Raw genomic sequence first — 19,140 nt, forward strand, 5'->3', positions numbered from 1 at the left:
GCCAGCTTAGCCACTTCCATGTTATGAACTGTGCCCAGACAACTCATAAACTCTGAGTTACTAAATTTCAGTAACAGCTGGGCAAACTCCCTCTGCTGAGAAAGACCAGGTGATATGACCAAGAGCTCCAGTTCTCACAAATTCATCCAAGGCAGATGGTGGAGGAAAAACCACTTTTAAAACCTCTTTGGTAAAGCCAAACAGAAAGCCACCACAACAGAGGGCATCGGTCGGATGCTGTTTTCTCATTTGTCCGCAGGTGTAACACATGGCACCATAAAATGAAAAAATGTCCAAGGTACTTCAGTAAATGCACCATAACACATCGCTATCGTCTCTCAGTGGCCGCGAGGGAAACGTCTGTAATCGAGCCTCCCTGGATGCTTCATTGTCAATGAAGAGACAGAACCGGTTATGGACAGGAGGATCAGTGATACAGGTCAAGAGGGTGGAGTACCACTGGAGGCTCCGTGAACACACACACACTTTCTCACACACACACACACACATGCTCTGAGGTGCACTCAAATGTACAACACGCACCGCTGTAACCACGTGCACACACACACATATAAACACATCAAACATGAGCTAACCAGAGTGTTATTAGCAGAACAGTGAATCATTGTTTCCTAATTCTTGGTGAAGAGCAGTTAACAGAGCCCTGAAGGGCACGTGTGTGCGTGCGTGCGTGTGTGTGTGTGTGTGCGCGCGCGCGTGTGTGTGTGTGTGTGTGTGTGTGTGTGTGTGTGTGTGTGTGTGTTTGTTTGTGTTTGTGTGTTTCTCCCAGCCTCTCATCCATCTTTTTTTTCCATTTCAATTTTTTCCCCAATATAAAATTTCAGGTTTTATTCTTCTTTCCTACTTTCTGGTGTCTTTGTTTTTCCTTTTTATCTCTAATTGCATTTCTTTCTTTCTCTCAGTATTATATTATCTTACCACCTCTGGTACAGCTGTATACACTTCTTACATGAACCAACAATCTCTGTTTCTCTTCTTGCTGTTTCTCAGTTTCGTTGTTTCTCTGTTGTTTCAGAGTCTCTCCGTTGCAGAAGTCTGAGATTGTGGATATGGTGAAGAAGCATGTGAAGGCCATCACGCTGGCGATAGGTGACGGTGCCAACGATGTAGGCATGATTCAGACGGCTCATGTTGGAGTGGGGATCAGTGGCAACGAGGGCATGCAGGCCACCAACTCATCTGACTACTCCATAGCACAGGTGGGATGCAGACATAGCATGGAGACATTATTCATGCTCGGTTAGGGTCATACAGATACGTTACAGGCTTTATATGAACGTAGATAATGGATTCATGCCTGGTTGTCCACCCTGCTCAAATGTCTTAAGGCAGGACACTGAATCCTTACTTGTTCACCCTTCAGCTGGTCTGATCTTTGACCTCGCTGGAGGGGGGGACAACTGAAAGAAGAAATTTCTTATAGAGGCCACTCAAGTATCATATTATCAGTGCAGACACATGGCTCATCACAAGTGTGTTATAATAGGATAAAAGACAGCCCACAAGGAAAATACATAACATTTTATCTGTTCTTAGCAGCATTAGAAAGTCATTTTTTCTCTCTTTTGATTTTGTTCTTTTTAAGGGCAGTTTCATCTTCAATCATTTTATTACTGTAAAAATATTTTACCTTTAGCTTCTCAATTGTTTAGATAAATACAGCCAAGACAGCTCATGACAGGGCTCAGATTTATTAATCTAAAAATAAGATCTTAATTAGTACTAAAATTTCTTTAATTCATTTTCTTCATAAAAATGCTAAGACATAATTTTATGACTCTTTTATTGTAAATCTAAAAAAAATGAAAAGTAATTTACCAAATGCCTATGCATTAACGCCATGCAGACAAGAAAAGTGGAACCAGCAATACTCATATTTTGTTTCTAGTCAGAATGCTCAAACAGATACTCCAGAAACATGTGAAATTCACATACATTGACTATTTAACCAAGATTTTTTGGCATGGGTGACACACAGGAGAGGAACTGCTGCTTTTCTCTCATATAATTGTTATTAAATACGCTTGGATTTTGCGCTGTTGGTCGGACAAAACAAGCTGTTTGAAGATATCACTATGGGCTTTGGGGAATTGTCATTTTCACTACTTTGTGACTTTTTGTAGACTAAAATAATTTTTTGCTAAAAAAATAACAATATTTGATATTTGCAACCCTACTTCCCATTAATTATCTGTTAGGCCCATAATGGCAACTAAAGCTTCTCCTAATTACTGAGGTGTCTTGTCTTTTGTGTCTCACTTAAACGTATTCTGTCACTTTCACTGTTTGGTTTATCTTGTAGCCTCTGGGCTTCTTGCGCTGCTTATCTGTATCAGCGGGCCTCCTCTTGCCACAGCTTTCTTGTCTCCCAGCCACATTCTTAATGTTCTCTCTGTTCCCTTTCTGTCTCAAATTTTATTTAAAACACTTTTTTTCTTCTAATTATAGTAATAAATCTCTCTCTCTCTTCCTGATTGGCAGTTCTCTTACCTGGAGAAGCTGCTATTGGTCCACGGGGCGTGGAGCTACAACCGTGTCACCAAGTGCATCCTCTACTGTTTCTATAAGAATGTGGTCCTCTACATTATAGAGGTAGGAGCTTCACCGCCACACCCTCTCTGAGGTTTAACACACACACAGTAACATTAACAGAGACGTTCTGCAGCTGTTTGTCGACATGGCTGACAGTGATGGACGAGGTGCCCTTCTGGTGTCTGCTTTCTGTCTCTTTTGCACACACACACATGCATAGAAAAAATGTGTGTTTAGATCAGCAGTGACGAGACCTTGGCTCCAAGGGTCGACAGCTTTGTGTGCATGTGTGTGTGTGAGTGTGATGAAGGGACACACTTCAGCCCTGGCCTGCCTGTTATGAGGGGTATTTGTCAGCTGTGCTCCTCACCCTCCTCACCCCACTGTCTCACATTAAGGATGCCAGCAGGTGCCGGTCCTCATGAGAGCCCACTGTCCGGCTCACACCACCACTCTGTGCCCCTGTGTGTGTGTGTGTTTGTTCATATGTGTGTGTTTCCATTATTATCTCACATGATTGGCTCCCTGCAGGGCGGTCTAGGCCAAAGGTTAGAGACTGTCTCTGTCCACTTAGTGGAGACAGAATAAGGGGGATGGGTGTGGTTGTGTGAGGGTGTGCTTTTGTGTATCTGACCTCACCCCTAGGCTGTATGCTCCACTGTATGCCCCAAGAATACCACAACTCCCACTAGTGGCCCCAAACATGTTCCCTATCTGCCCTCAGATCGGCGTGTGTCTGCTCTGTATGTGTATGAAGGCGTTAATGAAGGTTTCCCCAGTCATATTTAGACTCCATGTTTTCAGTAAATTAACTTCTGTAAAGTCAGAAAGTGGTTTCAGAGCCAGCCACGACCTGCGTGAGGAATGCATTTAAAACGTCTTGCCAGAAGACTTAATTGAGCTCCAGGAAGTGCAACTACTTTACTAGCATATTTTGCGTTTTACATAGAATCAGTACAGTACTGCCAGAATCATTATGCGGGGGAATATTACAAGCAAATGGGACAACCATCTCATTTGCTTCTCGCATCAGTGGTATTGTTGATAGCTCTTGTGTTTCTTAAAAGGATGTCCACAATGAGCTTCACTGCTTTATACCATCTTTACTTACTTCTTTTCTTTAAGGAGTAAAGTGAAGAGGTCAGAATGCTGAAAACAAGTTTTCTGTTGGCCTTTTTAGTTATTTTGTGTTTGTTTGTTTTTGTTGTTTTTTTGTTTTGTTTCCCTTGATTCCCCATGAATAAACATTGCAACATCAAGGGATACGTTGCAGATTTTCTATCAGGTCTGTGTCACCGCAGTATGGGGAGAGTGTATTGATGAACGCTGTTGCCAGCTCCTAGATCACACCCTGCCTGTCTACCAGCAGCATTTTGCGTTATCAGACATTTTTGTGTTTAAAGGAGATATTTGTAATTTCCAGCCACCAGTCCAACCGAATGGGGGGCAGTATTTTCACCCTTTAAATGTCAATCTACTGCTGTGTCTGGGTGTGGTTTTTGAGGTATGACATGTTGGGCTTTGTCTCTATGGGCTGGGATGATAAAATAATGTAAGTGTGTTTTTGAGATGTTAAAGATAACCTTTGACAGTACATGGTCAAGAAGAGACATATCAAAATAGATACACTGAAAATAAAATATGAAAATTCCAATTATTTAGTCTATGTTTTTTTAATTAAGAAATTGACAAATTAGTAAAGTTATGCAGTGTGGGAGGAAACCAGAGCACCCGGAGAAAACCCAAAATATGAAGTGAAACTCTTCAGTTTCCGAATGATGCCCTTCAAGAAGAACTCAAGAAGCTTACTAAACAAATGGAGAGAGAAAAAGCTCTAGAGGACAAGTGTGCGGCGAGAAGGGCTGAGACTGAAGGTATCACACATCAACAGGAGACTGTGCTTTTTTATCCAGTCAGGGGTTTTAGGGAAAGATTATTTCATCTAGAAGCTATTATCAAGTCAAGATCTGAAAGATTTATACCTCATTTCGGAGTCAACAACCCTAAACCTTTATTTGCTATGGTAGTGGTGTTAGTGGCAGGGAAAAAGAGACACTTTAAAATCAGTCACTCTGTCATGATGTAGCCGACATCCAGAATCAATGGATGATCTCTGTCAAAGTGTAACAGTCGGTGTATAGCCACAGTTTAATACATCGTCAGCTAAACAACAATTGTATATCCCTGTACAGTGACAAAGCCATTTCCAAAAACAATCACAGCAATTTAGCAACTTCCTTGAACATATTTGAGAGTAACAAACGGTCATAGGAGCGCTTGAAAGGAAGGCATGACAGCGCATGTCCACAAACCACATGGCAAAATTTCCCTCTTATGCTAATCAGCCAAAACTGAAGACATGCCAAAACAAGGAAACTGGCGTGTTTTGTCAGATAAGATAATGGTGGGTTGTCATAAGACAAGCATTTAGCATCCTTCACCAACTCACACTGAACATAACATTCTGTGGATGCAATTATCTTAACTTGTGTGCTGACACCTACTTAACTAGACTTGATTGAGATTGAAGCTGAAACTCTATTTTTTCCTTATACAAATAGATTATCTCAGCATTGAAGTAGCTGAAAGTGATTTAAATGGTAAAAATATTGGAAGTGACAATGCATGTTCATTAAACCAAATTATATGTACTGAAAGTCTGCAGTAAAGTCCACTTTACCCTATCCTATTCAACTTGGCATTACTGTATTATTATGTGTTTTTCATTCTTCATTTAAATTAGAAATTTAATTTGAAAAAATTGAATGTGGTTTTTACGTTGATAAACACACAACATAGCAGATTTAAAATGACATAAAACACATAATCATTCACCTTCATCTGAGCGCTTCTGTTGTTTGTTGCAGCTTATGATGATGACTGATAATTTAACTATGGGAACTAGGTTGGTTGAGAATCGATGCCAAAGTCATTCTACTAACTTGCTGTAATCGTGTAGTATCATTCAATTTTGGACAAAGATGTCATTCGTCAAAAGCTCATTTCTGACAGCAAAATTTGGGGTGATATAAACCCACAGGTTACAAACTGAAGTTTCTGTTGCAGTGCAGTTGAGGCACTTTTTCTATTGGCAGGTTTATGTTGTTTATTTCCCTACAGGTACTTGTGTTTTTATCTATGGTGCTCTTATGTTTTTAATTTTGTTTTTATGCTCAGTGATTATGTTATGGGTATAGATCTGTTTTTTACTTTGTTTATTGTATTATGTACTTTATGAGTGAGTAGCTTTGCTGTTTAAATCTTTCTCTGCCCTTGTTTAAGAAAGCTCACTAAGACAAATTCCAGTCATTCATGTTGATATGACAATAAAGTCTTGACTCTTGAAAAGGAGAACTGACAGAACATGTACAGGACGTCTGGTTTCATCAGGCTTTATAAAGAATAAAATGTTGCACTAAAGTTATTTTAATTTTGTAAGCAGGGGCACACATTTGGCCATCTCTCCCTGCTGTTTCCACTATCAGTACCTCCCTAAAGCAGATTTACTCTCTGCTTTTGTGCCTCTCATCCCCTCTCATCCTTCTCTTTGTGTCCTAGCTCTGGTTCGCCTTTGTGAACGGGTTCTCTGGCCAGATCCTTTTTGAGCGCTGGTGTATAGGTCTCTACAACGTGGTGAGTATCTGCCCTCACAAACTCTTTTCCACTTCTCCACTCTCACTCACTCCCTGTTTCACTATGTTCACAACGTTAAGCGCTGTCTCTCACTCTTAACCTATCTCTCAATCACTCTCACTTTGTCTTCTTATCACTGCTCTATCTGAATGCCAGAAATGTTTGTGTGTGAGAGTTTTCTGTGTTTTGGCGGCTGCTGTGTGTACTTTTCTCGGATGACCTCAGGCTCCCCACTTTTCAAACATTTTGCCTTCGATTGCCATTGCTGATACGAATACTGATTGTCAAGCTAGTTAAAGTGTGTATATGTACACAAGCTACTTTGTCATTATGTGTGTTAATGGCTGTGTGTGTATTTTTTGTGTGATGCAGATATTTACTGCACTGCCTCCGTTCACTCTGGGGATATTTGACCGGCCGTGCAGCCAGCAGAACATGCTCCGTTTCCCACAGCTCTACCGAATCACCCAGAATGCCGAGGGCTTCAACACTAAAGTACATGCACACACACACACACACACACACTTACAGTCGGCATGCACAAACACACACGCACACAAATCACACATACACATGCACCATGTGCTGCTCTCAAGTCAAAGCTAAGCAATCTACATTTGACTTGTCCTGCCTTGTGGCTCGTCTGCGGGATTGACGAGTGATGCCTGCTGTTTGTTTGGGACGCCAGCGAGTAAACAAGAGTGGCATGGAGACTGGGATGTTTCCACGGCAACCCCTAATGAGATTCATAGGGCCAGAATAAGGAAGTCTTTCATTTTCGAGGGTACACCAGCAACCCTACCTACTGTATGTGTGGGAGTGTGTGTTAATGTGTACAGTACAGGAGGGCACTTTTGATGGCAGGGACACAGTGGAAGTTGTGTGTTAGTGTGAGGAATTGCTGTTTTTGTACGTTTTTATGTGTGCGAGGGCATATATATGCTTTGGCATTAGTCTTCACTGACTTGTTTCCCACTCTTTTCTCCCCTCTCTCTCTTTCTGTCTCTCTGTACTTCAGGTGTTTTGGGGACACTGTATCAATGCACTGATTCATTCAATTATTCTCTTTTGGTTTCCGCTCAAAATGTTAGAGCATGGTAAGTGACATGCTTGAGTAAGTTGTTGTCATTAACAAAATTCTGGATGTTAACACTTTGTCATGAGGTGTGTGTGTGTGTGTGTTTCTCACAGACTCTCCGTTCAATGACGGTCAGGGAAATGACTACCTGTTTGTTGGAAATATGGTCTACACTGTAAGCATCTTGCTTGTATTTTCTGTGTTTATATGTCTTTTTTTATTTCTGTGTCTTTTGGCATTGCTGATTTGTGTTTTTTTTCTGCGTATGCACAGTATTTGTGTACACTCCAGTCCTGTGCTGCTTCCTTAGAGCCGTTTCGAGTCTCCAGTCAATCTCCTCTTGTCTAGCCAGTCTGTCTCCCCCCACACTCATCCATCTCTTCTCTCTATTCACCTCTCCATCTCACACTCTTGCTATCATTTTACTCCCTGCAGTCTCATGTGAATGTCAGTGGTGTTTATTTGTTGTGTTGTAATGTGTGTAGTCTGCAGGGGGCTGTGGGGGTCCTGAATATTTTTACAGACATTGTTGAGTTGACTATTAATGTTTATTATCTCCACAGTTGCCAGCAAACTAATCTTGTTTCTCTGTTTTTTTATTTGCCCCTTTTCTCCCCTGTGTGTGTGTGTGTGTGTGTGTGTAGTATGTGGTAGTTACAGTATGTCTGAAAGCTGGAATGGAGACCACCGCTTGGACCAGGGTAAGAACATTAACACACTCTCTTACGCCACACCACATGTGCTGTGTTTTACTCAACCGTTGATAAATAAAAAGGAGGAGGGGGCCCACTCAGTGAGGATTTCATCCAGCCTGGCCTCAATGCTTCGTATTCAGGAAAGACATGGGAAAAGATGTGGTGTACCTTGATCTTGTGGTGGAGGTTTGAGGTTTCTTCAACTGCAGTTGCTCACACCACCCACCAGCTCACTTGTGGCTGCATTTTTTTCCATCGTCTCTGTTCAATATTTCAAACTTACCCACTTGCAAAAAAACTCTGAAAAATGTCCAAACATTAATAACTTTCTAAATATTCAAGTCAATCAAAGTAACTGCAAACTGTCAAGGATCGAATGGACATTGTTACTGCTCAGCCGAGGAGAAAAACAGACCAGAAAACATCTGTTAGATGAAGAGTAAATACAGAAACGGGAGCGAAACAGATTTAATTTAACAGTTAACTACAAGCCCAGATGTCCTCATTCCTTACAAAGAATGTTGTATCCCAGTCATGAGAAATATATTTTTACACTCATCCATACGGCTACTGTCAAAAGATGAAATAGAGACTACTGATGTAAATATCAGAGTATACTGCCAGCCCTACTTTTTGCTACTTTCTGTGGACAAGTTCTTTTGCATATAAACATCAAGAAAGTCGGCACCACAATGTCATGGCAGCTTATACGTTGACATTGCCACTATTAATTAAAAACTTGCTGGAAACCAGTAAACTTACTTTTAAATGGTTAATAATTGTGACACACAGTCACATTTCCAAAATCTAGTTATTCACTGCCACGGCCTTACCTAAGTAACATTAAAGGGACAATTCACCCAAAAATCCAAAAGTGCCAAAAAATACAATTGGAAACTCAACAGCAATGTCTGTTTCTGGGAATTATGTATCATGTGTTATGTGTATATGTATTATGTATCTCAAGACCTTGTTTTGAGCAGTTTCACATAAAAGGGTTTATAAAATGATGTTTTAAACGAGTATCTGAACAAAGAGTAGTTCAATGAAAGTAAGAACTCAGTGTTTGTTTCAAACTTATCGTATTGGAACAAAGTCAGCAGGGAAGGATGTAGACTTCAGGACAACAGCCGCTCGAGCCTTGATGGTGACATGTTTTGTCTTTCTGCTGTTGGAGAGAGAGAGATTGGCAGGATGGCCAGAGGGGCGCTGACACTTTTGTCCGTTCAGCTGTCCACACAACAGCCTGGCAGTAATGAAGCAGGGTCTCACTGGAATTCACACAGTGTCCGCTTTCAGCAGATCACAGAAAGCAGGCCCAAGATATGGGAATGAGTGAGGGAAAGGTTGTGTATATTCGGATGAGCTGTATGTAAACTATTTGACCTCACGCTGTCTTTCTTCTCTGTCTCTTAATCTCCCTTCTTTTTTTATTTGCCCTCCTCCATCTTTCTGTCTCTCTCTTAGTTTTCCCACTTGGCGGTTTGGGGAAGCATGGCGCTCTGGATGGTCTTCTTTGGTGTCTACTCTGCCATCTGGCCCACCATCCCCATCGCTCCTGACATGCTGGGCCAGGCAAGTTCCTCTCCCTAAACATTAATTTCTTTATATATCTTTATTTTGAACATGCTAAATAAAATGGGAGAATAAAATAAAATATAACAAAAACAACACCAGAATGCCCACTGGACATAATCAGCAAACAACATAAGTATTTCATGTCTGAAAAGAAGTAGGAGGAAGTGACCTATCAAATCCTACCCCCTTTTTTCAATTTTATCAAAGAAACTGAATTTTAAACATTAATATTCCCAGTTTCTGCCCCAATTTTTTTCTATGCGCATCTTGATCAAATCAAGCAAGTGTTAAAACAAAACAAGAACAGATCAGTCTAAATAAACACACACACAATGCAGTAATAGGGGGGCCTTCCCTCTACATCTCTTTTCTGCAACCTCCGTCACCTGCCCCTCCCTTGTTCTTGGTTGCCAATACATGGCGCCTATAAGACTCACCTCTTGGGTGTTCCACGTCGGCACTGCTGGAGCCCCAGGGGAGATTTATGCCGGGCCAGCCCCTCTCACCAGGCTTCCTGCACCTGCTGCGTGTCACCCGAGCCCCCGTTTTTTACTGCCCACTGTGGAGGTGTTGACTCAAGAGGGTGGGCTGCTGCTCCTGGTGATGAGGATCCAGTGGGGGAGAGTGGACACCGGGACCCCTTGATTGAGAGACTCATTTTAGAGTTCGGGGGTAAGGTGAGGTGCCCCACTGAGTGGGTAGAGAGTCTCGGGAGGGGAAGGGAATAGCGCCGTCTAAACTCCCCACAGCCCATTAATTCAATTTGTGTCAGAAATCAGGAATGCGGTCAAATATCTCTGCAGCTGCTCAGTCTAACTGGGGAATGGTTCGAGACACTCAGCCACCACCACCCCCAACCCTCCATCGTCCCCCCTAACTACCCTATTACCTCTCTTATTTCCCCTGCTTCCACTATCTATATTTCCATCTGTCCACGGGGGACAGGGGATGGAAAAGAGCTGTATATTTCTGCTCAGAATAACTGTGTTTGTGCATGTGAGAATTAATGTGTCCAGCTATGTGTGATTTGTGTTGACTGTAAAGTGGCAGAGTCCAGCAGTCTGTTTCTATGGATATAACAAAGCAGAGAAAATCGTTTAGCATTCCTCCATCCTCAGTGTGTATGTGAAGATCATGTGATATAATGTGTGTCCATTGCTGTAAAAATGAACTGTGTGTAGGGGTTTGTCCCACACAGGAAGATATGTGTTGGATCATCAGTGGCTTGGTCGTGATTCCAGCTGCCGCAGAGGATATTTCCTAATGGTCATCCGATTCATTTTCCCCTTTTCCTCTCCCTCTGGCAAACATATTGTCTCTACATCTCTGGATCTAAACACAGGAAACTCAAGATATGGGCAAAAAAGAAGTAGAAGTTATGGCACATTAAGTGTTTGTGACTGTTGACTTAAACATCCACGCCTAGAGACAAAGGCTTATGAAACACCACAGACCTCTTGCAGATAAGTAAAGGGAGATATTGGGTAATAAAGGGAAAATTGAGGGATTTAGAGTAACAGGCGAGGACAAGCAGCAGAAGATAGAGTCACTAATAATAAAAGGGAGTTGTGAAAGAGAAAGATTGGAGGGAGCCACAGGAGAAAGAAATCTGTAGGAGTAAGGAGCAGCGGAGACAGACAGACAGACAAATTGAGACAGTGGTTAGACGCATGATTAATCCCAAGAGACAGACTGAGGAGGGGGTCAAAGGTCGATGAGGCAGTTTGCAGCTGGACTGCAGAGACAGGTAGGGGGGATCTGTGGTTACTCAGTAGCATTTTTCTCCTTTAGCATCATATAGAAGCACTGCTTTGGGAGTACTGTGTTAAATCCAGTTTGTGGTGTAGATACTGGGTGTGAGAGAGCTCTTAAATATGTTTGGCTGGCATTCGGGCTATTCAACTGTGGCTGATTTGAATGTGTTCAATGTGCTTTGTCCCACTTTTCTCTTTTCCCTTTCCACATGTGTTTCTCTGTGCCCGTTGCAGAGAAAAATGACTTAATACTCAATTTGAATTAATATACGAGCGAAATAAATGGAGCCTGTGTTTTGTCATTTTAGGCTGGCAAGGTAATGCAGTGCTGGCACTTCTGGCTGGGCCTGGTCCTGGTGCCTACTGCATGTTTACTCAAAGACTTCGCTTGGACCGCGTAAGTAGAACACATTTAATATAAATACATGGGGAATCCATACAGAGACTATTTAACTTTACCGAGGCGTTTACATAACCCATATTGAGTCTATGTCAACACTTACGCACACTTTATATTATGAATCACATGTGTCTGCAAAGTAAAACACTCAAACTTTCCTTCATGGGTCTGATGAGCTTATTTTCTGCTTTGCAGCACACGTCGCACTGTGAGGAAGTCTCTTCTGGAGGAGGTGCAGGAGCTGGAGGCTCGGGCCGTAGACCCAGGGGCAGCTGTACTTAGGGATGCCAGTGGCCGCAGGTATATACAGTGAAAAAGTGAAAAAGCATCACTTACATTCATATCCAGTTTAATTTGTGTCATCAATCAGTTCTTTTTAATTATTTCTGTTGATTTATTTAGTTTTCTTTCATGTATTTCATGATTTTTTAGAATGATTTTATCTAAGAATAATCCATTATTATTTATATTTACACTTTGTACATGTGCACATTGCAGATGCAACAGTAAAATAGTCAGAGGCCACCTCATTAGGTACACCTTTAACCTTTCGTGCAGTTCAACAACAGCATAGCCAAAAACTCTGCCCTTACAAAGTTACTTATAATATGTTTTGATTGACACTGTCAGAGAGGTATTCATCTAATTTTCTGGTGCTGAGTTTGTAGTTTGCAGTGCTGTTGAACTCGATTGCATTACTTTATAGTCAGATGTGTTTTTAACACCTTTTTAATTTGCCCAACCCATTAACAAGCATTTGGGGGGGAAGAAACATTGTTTTATATTTGCAGCCCATTACAACAACACCGCAAACTACAACCTCAGATATAAACATACAGCACAACACATCTTGGGAAAATTTAACGTCTTTAAATTCTTTACTGTATTTCCCAATGAAATGGAATATTTGATGGGTGTACAGTTACAAGAGAGATTTAAAGAGATTTAAATCTATCCTGGATTTGGTCAGACCGCTAAAAGTGGTGGGGTTTAGAGTTTAGCGGAGCTACAGCTGACTACTGGCTCACACACCTGTCTCATCATTAGATCAGAAGGAGGATTATAATCTGGAACTGTCACAGATACCACAACTCAAAGTGTATAAATTCTAGCTCATAACCACAGTATTTTGGAGAAATAACAACACACTGACATAACATGCTGTAATAGCTTGCTAACTTAATCTTAGATCTGTACTGCTAAAAGCTGCAGAATGAATGATGGGTGAAGATCATCATATTATTTGTTGGTACTTGCCTACGTAAGCACGTCATATATTATTTTACATAAAGAAAACATGAATACAAAGAAATTGATTTTTTGCTATTTGTTTTACATATATTGTTAAATAGGTGCACAATGACCAGGGGTATCATCTAGAAGAGTTGAAAAGGCATTTTTCATCTCAATCAACAAGAATTGGTCATTCTATGCTTTTTAAAAGAAGAATATGTGGCAGAGCTGCTGCGTTGGGTTGGATTAGGCTGTATGGGTGTACCTAATAAACTGGCCATGGAGTGTATGTTTCTGTATGTGTGGAAATTTATGACATCCTTAACTCCCCGGTGGCACCGTCCACAGGGCCGAAGCCAAGGCTGAGGTCCCGTAGAGCCAGACTGTCACATGCTCACAGAGGTAGTTACTGGGTTTGCACTGTCCCACTGTGTGAACTTTGACCTCAAATGACCTGTGTGCCTCACTGCAAGCTGCTTTGGAGTGACCTTGCTACTTTTCCATAAACTTGGTTCACGCCTCTCTCTGTTTATCTTTTAATCACTCCTTCCCCTTCATCCTGTTGTCATTTTTGCATTTAATTTATCTCCTTATGTCCAATTTTTACATTCCTTCCTCTGCGGATTGCTCCATAGGTGGACCAATTTGAACTGCTGTACAGACCTGGTGTGTCCTCTGGATTTGTCTGTAGTTCTCTCTGTGATGTAGCTGTGTGGTGTCACTAGAACTGTGTTAGAAGCAATGACATTTATTGTTTAGTTTTTTGGGACGTTTGTCTAAAGAATGCAGAGACAGTATGAACTAACTGTAGGATTGTAGAGGTTTGACTGTTTGCAAGCAGTGATGGAAAGTACTTTTACTTAAGTACAATGTTGAGGCACTTGTACTTTCCTTGGACCATGGACTTTATTTCAGGCATCTAACCGAAAACCCATTCAAAAAACTTGACTTCGAGACGAGGGAACTGAAGTTGCAAATGTGTTAACTCATTTCTGGGGTTTAGGACTCATGCCTGCAGCGCTCTAAACTTCTTACATTTAGTAAAGTATATTTCTAAGAGCATAACTTAATTTTAACAAAGTATTTTTACCCATTGGTATTTATACTTATATTTCAATAAAGTGTCTGAGTCCTTTCCAAAATTGTTTGCGAGAAAGAATTGCAAAAAGTTGTATGATATTATGCCATTATGACTCGCTGGAATAAAGAGTCAGATGTGAGTGACTCACTAAGAAAAAGCTACTTTCTCAGAGCACTTTGGTCCTTGAAAAGAGCTGGAGAAGTCTGAGGTATGTTTTCAAGGTTGGGTAACCACGATGCAGCTCCTGACCCCTCCACAGGGCCCCGTCCTGGACTGACCCTGCTTTAAACCCAGGAAAACGGGACTGGGTCCTTGGGACCTCTCCATTTAAAATGAGAGAAGTGAAGTAGTGGTGTGCAGAGAGGCAGTGGAGCAAAATGGAAAAGAGCACATCTGTGTTTGTAGTTCCTGAGGAGGTCCTGGGGTGGGCATGGGAAAGGGTGGGAAGGTAGAGTACGGGAGTGTCTCGAGGGAAGAGTTCAAACGAAGCACATCCTTGGGCCTGTTTGAATCGGAGGTTAGCCAGAAAGAAACATATAGAAGGACAACTGGAGTCGCACTGATGCATGAGCCTTTTACTTATTTGTCCAGTAACCATTTAGTCTTTTATCATTCACTCAGCGCTGTCATCTATCTAACAGACATCATTTTTTTTGGCCCCAAACTTCTTGAGCAAACTTCAGAGCCTCTCAGTTTTTTCTCTTTTTTTGACAAACACTCTAGTGAAGGTTCCCAACAGTCACATACAGTATTAGGAATTTCCTAACTGCCTGATCCAAATGTTAACCTTGGGTAGGCTGGCGCTCGTCCATAAGTACTCCACTGATCATCACAAGTGCCAGGGAAACCCCTCTTTATTGTCCATGGGCAGATAAATGCAGAAAATGTAGTTATTCAAATAAAATTGGGAAAAAAGTCACTTTCTGATGAGGCAAATGCTGATTCTGGTGTCCTCGCATTTGCATCCAACGCTTCTGCCTAATGACTTTAATGGCTGTAATGATGGAGTGGAGAGAGGTATTGGACTAAATAAGTGTGTGTGTGTGTGTGTGTGTGTGTGTGTGTGTGTGTGTGTGTGTGTGTGTGTGTGTGTGTGTGTGTGTGTGTGTGTGTGTGTGTGTGTGTGTGTGTGTGTGTGTGTGTGTAAATACGCATGCATTTGTGTGCAATATCTGGAAAGGACTTAGTTATTTTTGGTCACAGGAGGAGAGGAGCCGTGACGGCGTGTGGTCTCTGAACAGAGGATCCAGTCTTCTTCTTGGAAAGGGGGAGACGGAGAGGAGAGGAGAGGAGAGAGGAGAGGAGTTGGGGGGGGGCTGAGAAATAGTTTGCTGTGGATGTCCTGTTACCCTGCAGCCAGTTTATGACTTTCTGTTAGGTTACATTGCATGTCAGAAGCAGTCGGTATCCACTCCACCTCATATCAACGTCTAGTTTTCAGACATTGCTTGTTAATCTGTTCATGTTGATCTGTGAAGGAGTTATGTACTTTAGGATTCTGTCCTTCAGTGTTTTGCTCAAGGACAGGTGAAGATTATCACGTTATATTTTGTCTCAAAAAGCTGCTAAACCAGCCTCTGCTCATAAATAACAGCTTAAAAGTGACAAATACACTGAGTAATATCTGCTCTAATTTAAGGAATACTTCAAGTAGCTTGTCATGGTGTCGTGCAGTAGAGTAAATAGTGGAGAGTCTCTCTTTAATTACCAATTATTAAGTGGTTATGTGCAGTCGCTGTGGAGTAACTGATCCGTCCTTCCTTTCTCTGCAGTCTAAACGAACGTGCCCATCTGCTGACAAGAGTCTTTAGGAAAACGCCTTCAAGCGTAGGACGCTCAAACTCGGTGCAGCAGACTGTGTCACGTGAGTTTCCAAACACACACAATCTACAACGTTATTAACGTCCTGCTTCAGCTCAGGCCTTGAAGGAGAGAACTGCCTCTCAGTCTTTCGCCTGTCCCTCTCATGGCATGAAATAAAGTCTTTAAAACACATTTAGCTTCACAATCAGTGCATAAATCAGTAATATAAACTCATGACTGGTCCCAACAATCATCAGCAAGATATATAGACCGTTTCAAACAACATATATATTCTACATGGGTCCCTTTGTATTTGCTGTTGGAATGTGTGTAAGATAGATAGATAGATATAATTTATAGGTCCCTTAGTAGCTGACAGGAAGTAAAAAGGGACCAATGCTGTTTCCAGATAACCAGAATAGCAATGAAACATCTATAGGAACAAACTTGTTATATTTATAATACATGTCATTGTGTGTGGCATCTCTCACATTTTCAACATCTGAAAAGATTGTAAAAATCTTTTAGTGTGACCCAGACCTAAAGATGTAGACCAAGAGAAGAACACTGTGTTGAGCTGTGTTTTCTATATATTTACTGAGTCTGATTTGTTTGGTGTGTTTGATTCGTTCGTTTGCGTCTGTGTTTATGAATGGTGAAAATCTGGCAAACCATCGAGAGAGTAAACAGAGAGAGAAAGCAATGCTGTTCCTTGTTTCTGTCGTACATAGGCCAGAAACAACAGATTGATAAATGGATTCCCAGTATTCTGACTAAATTTGACAAGAAACTCATACACTGAGTGTCCAGAAAAATGGAAACCACTTGTTCAAAGTAAGCCAATCCATGAAAATAGTCCTGTAATGAATACCACATTTGTGAAACCTGAGGCAGTGATTTCCCTGCTCACAAAAAGCTGAAGGAAAGTGCTCTTGAACTGCACTTGAATGCAGCATACGTGTGTCTGTTTTTCCCGTCACTCCCCAGATTTTGAAACACCTTTAAAATGTTCCTCCTCCTGTCTCTCTCTGCAGATGGCTATGCCTTTTCTCAAGAGGAGCATGGCGTGGTGTCCCAATCCCAGGTAGTGCGCTCCTACGACACCACCCGCCAGCGCCCCAGCCTCTAGCCCCGCCCCTGACCAAGGCTTCGGCTCACCGTAGCAATGGTTATCAAGGCGACAGCAGAGAAAGACTCATGTGACACCCTCACGCCGGGTGACCGACCCCTGCTGTGGCCTTACTGGAACTATGACCTGGCTCCTCACCAGGTGTGGAGGGTCACGGTCAGGCGTGGAGGACGTCGCTGGCACATAGAGGACTGACTTGAGAGAAGGGACCAGGCTGAGTTTATGGGATAAACCATTCTTCAAGCTGCACAGGCATGAGCAATCATATCCACGCACAGACATGACAAGTCAAACTCAGAGACTGCAACTCATATGTGTATACCCCACAGACTGGGTTTGCTTCATGCCACTGTGTGTTTATCTGTGTGTGTGTGTGTGTGTGTGTGTGTGTGTGTGTGCGTGTGTGTGTGCATTCCCGTGCGTCTGTATCTGCCTGTGCATGTACGTCTGCACGCATTGGCGCTCCTGTGTTTGTGTGCATGTGTATCGGCCGGCGTGTGTTTGCTTCCATGGTTCTCTCTCATCTTTGTCGTGAGGTGGGTTCAGTTCGTCTGTCATCACACGCTGATGCAGGAGGGGATGTCAAAATAAACACATGCACTGAAGAATTCCTTAAAGAGGGAGGGAGGGAAGCAAAGACCGAGGACTGCCACAGCTCTGAACCCCAGCTACAGCCCCCCCCCCCATGTCCCATCACAGCACCAAGCCTCACTGCCAAACACCACAGAGATGCCACTGAGGCAGAACGCTCATGCCAAACCAGACCACCACCCTGCTGCAACCCCTCCTACCCTACTGGGACGTCCTCATGCTTATCTTTCCTTCATTTCTTCCGTCTTATCTTACCATCTCCTAGCCGCTCTGCAGCCTCCACGTCTCCCCTCCTCGAGCACATCTCCTTGTCTTGGCCAGTTTTTAAACATCCACTTTGTTTCCGACCACTCCTGTGATTCCTCACGCTGGCTGTTAAGCATCCTCAGCTGACATGGAAGCAGCGAGTCCGGCATTAGAGCTTCCTTCTTTGTTGGATTTCCATTCTTTACTGGACCGTTCTTTTTTTTTTCTCCCTTTTTTATTATTATTAAAGTGGACATTAATATGTATGTTTATTTTTTTCATTAATGCCTGTTTTTGTACTCATGTGGAGACATGTCTTAGAGGGAATACTTTACTTGAACTAGTGCTAATAGGCATCCAAACAGAGGCGATCTGATTGAGACGCTCGCCTGGATCATGTGTTTTTCTGGCTCTGGGATTTGTTTGAATGTAGAGTCCATTGAGTGTGTGTGTGTGTGTGTGTGTGTGTGTGTGTGTGTGCTCCGTGCTGAGGACACTCTGTTTCAGGAATGCAAGACTGAAAGGGTGGGAGAGAGGGGGGCTATCCATCCCAGTCCTAATCATTAAATCTAATCAATCCATGGCCTGACTAAATGTCTCTGTCTCTTGACTGTAAGCTGTCTCTACTCATGGACTCAAGTGGGCTTTTTAACCCTTTAAAACCTGAGTAAATTAGCTTGATTTCATTCAAAAACATTTAAAAATGCAATGAACACTTTCATAAGAAATTGCTCAAAAAATAGAAAGAAAAAAGTACAAAGTTACAAAAAAAATACCTGAAAAATAACAAAAATAGAGAAAAAAAAGTAAAAAGTGAAAACAAACAAGAAAAAAGACCTGGGCAACAAGTGCAAACTAAAATAAAGTGAAATAAAATAAAATACATAATTATAATCATTAGAGCTGCAGTTTTAGGGACATTTTCTTCTAGATTTTTTCTCCATTTACAAATTTCTTGCATTTCAAAGGGTTAAATCAAACTGGCGACAGACAGGGTGTCTGCAAGTCCTTAAAAAGTCTCAAAATCTGGATTTTTTAAATAAATATTAGGCCTTAAAAGTAATTGAATGTTTTTTTTATTTGAATTGGTGAGGTCTTAATTGATACAAACATTTTATGAAATTTTATTCACCCATATTTAATTTCTTTTTGCCAGAATGAGTCAAGCTCTTCTATGTGAAATTCCACATTTCCTTTGTGACAAATCTTTAAACCTCTGAACCTAATGTGTCATTAATGTTATACTTGCACTAGCCTGCAGATAAAATGTAGATTATCCTCACTCACTCGACTGTATTTCTTCCTAAAACCTGGTGTTGTGGCACTCGAGATCGGTCTTATTTTTTGAAGGTCTCCTCCCGCTCTC

At 41.8% G+C, this 19,140-nt stretch overlaps 1 protein-coding gene across 9 annotated transcripts in view; it reads left to right on the forward strand.

Annotated features, from left to right (window-relative positions):
* Nucleotides 1-19,056, forward strand: part of atp8a2 (ATPase phospholipid transporting 8A2) — a 58,240-nt gene extending 39,184 nt beyond the window's left edge. For 8 of the 9 annotated variants that reach the window (XM_088071700.1, XM_088071702.1, XM_088071701.1 and 5 more), the window contains 12 exons: nt 1,037-1,220; nt 2,503-2,613; nt 6,112-6,186; nt 6,559-6,681; nt 7,205-7,283; nt 7,378-7,439; nt 7,909-7,965; nt 9,427-9,534; nt 11,600-11,688; nt 11,887-11,991; nt 15,778-15,869; nt 16,843-19,056. In XM_088071700.1, the coding sequence (XP_087927826.1) occupies nt 1,037-1,220; nt 2,503-2,613; nt 6,112-6,186; nt 6,559-6,681; nt 7,205-7,283; nt 7,378-7,439; nt 7,909-7,965; nt 9,427-9,534; nt 11,600-11,688; nt 11,887-11,991; nt 15,778-15,869; nt 16,843-16,937 (1,180 nt within the window). In that variant the 3' untranslated portion in view covers nt 16,938-19,056. Of the gene's footprint in view, nt 1-1,036; nt 1,221-2,502; nt 2,614-6,111; nt 6,187-6,558; nt 6,682-7,204; nt 7,284-7,377; nt 7,440-7,908; nt 7,966-9,426; nt 9,535-11,599; nt 11,689-11,886; nt 11,992-13,559; nt 13,591-15,777; nt 15,870-16,842 lie in introns of all 9 variants that reach the window. The other variant, XR_015775306.1, reaches the window with a different exon arrangement.
* The last annotated feature ends 84 nt before the right edge of the window (nt 19,057-19,140 follow it).

This window comes from Plectropomus leopardus, chromosome 21 (assembly GCF_026936395.1).
Source record: "Plectropomus leopardus strain MGB_pleo_1.0 chromosome 21, ASM2693639v1, whole genome shotgun sequence".
NCBI lineage: Eukaryota > Metazoa > Chordata > Actinopteri > Perciformes > Serranidae > Plectropomus > Plectropomus leopardus.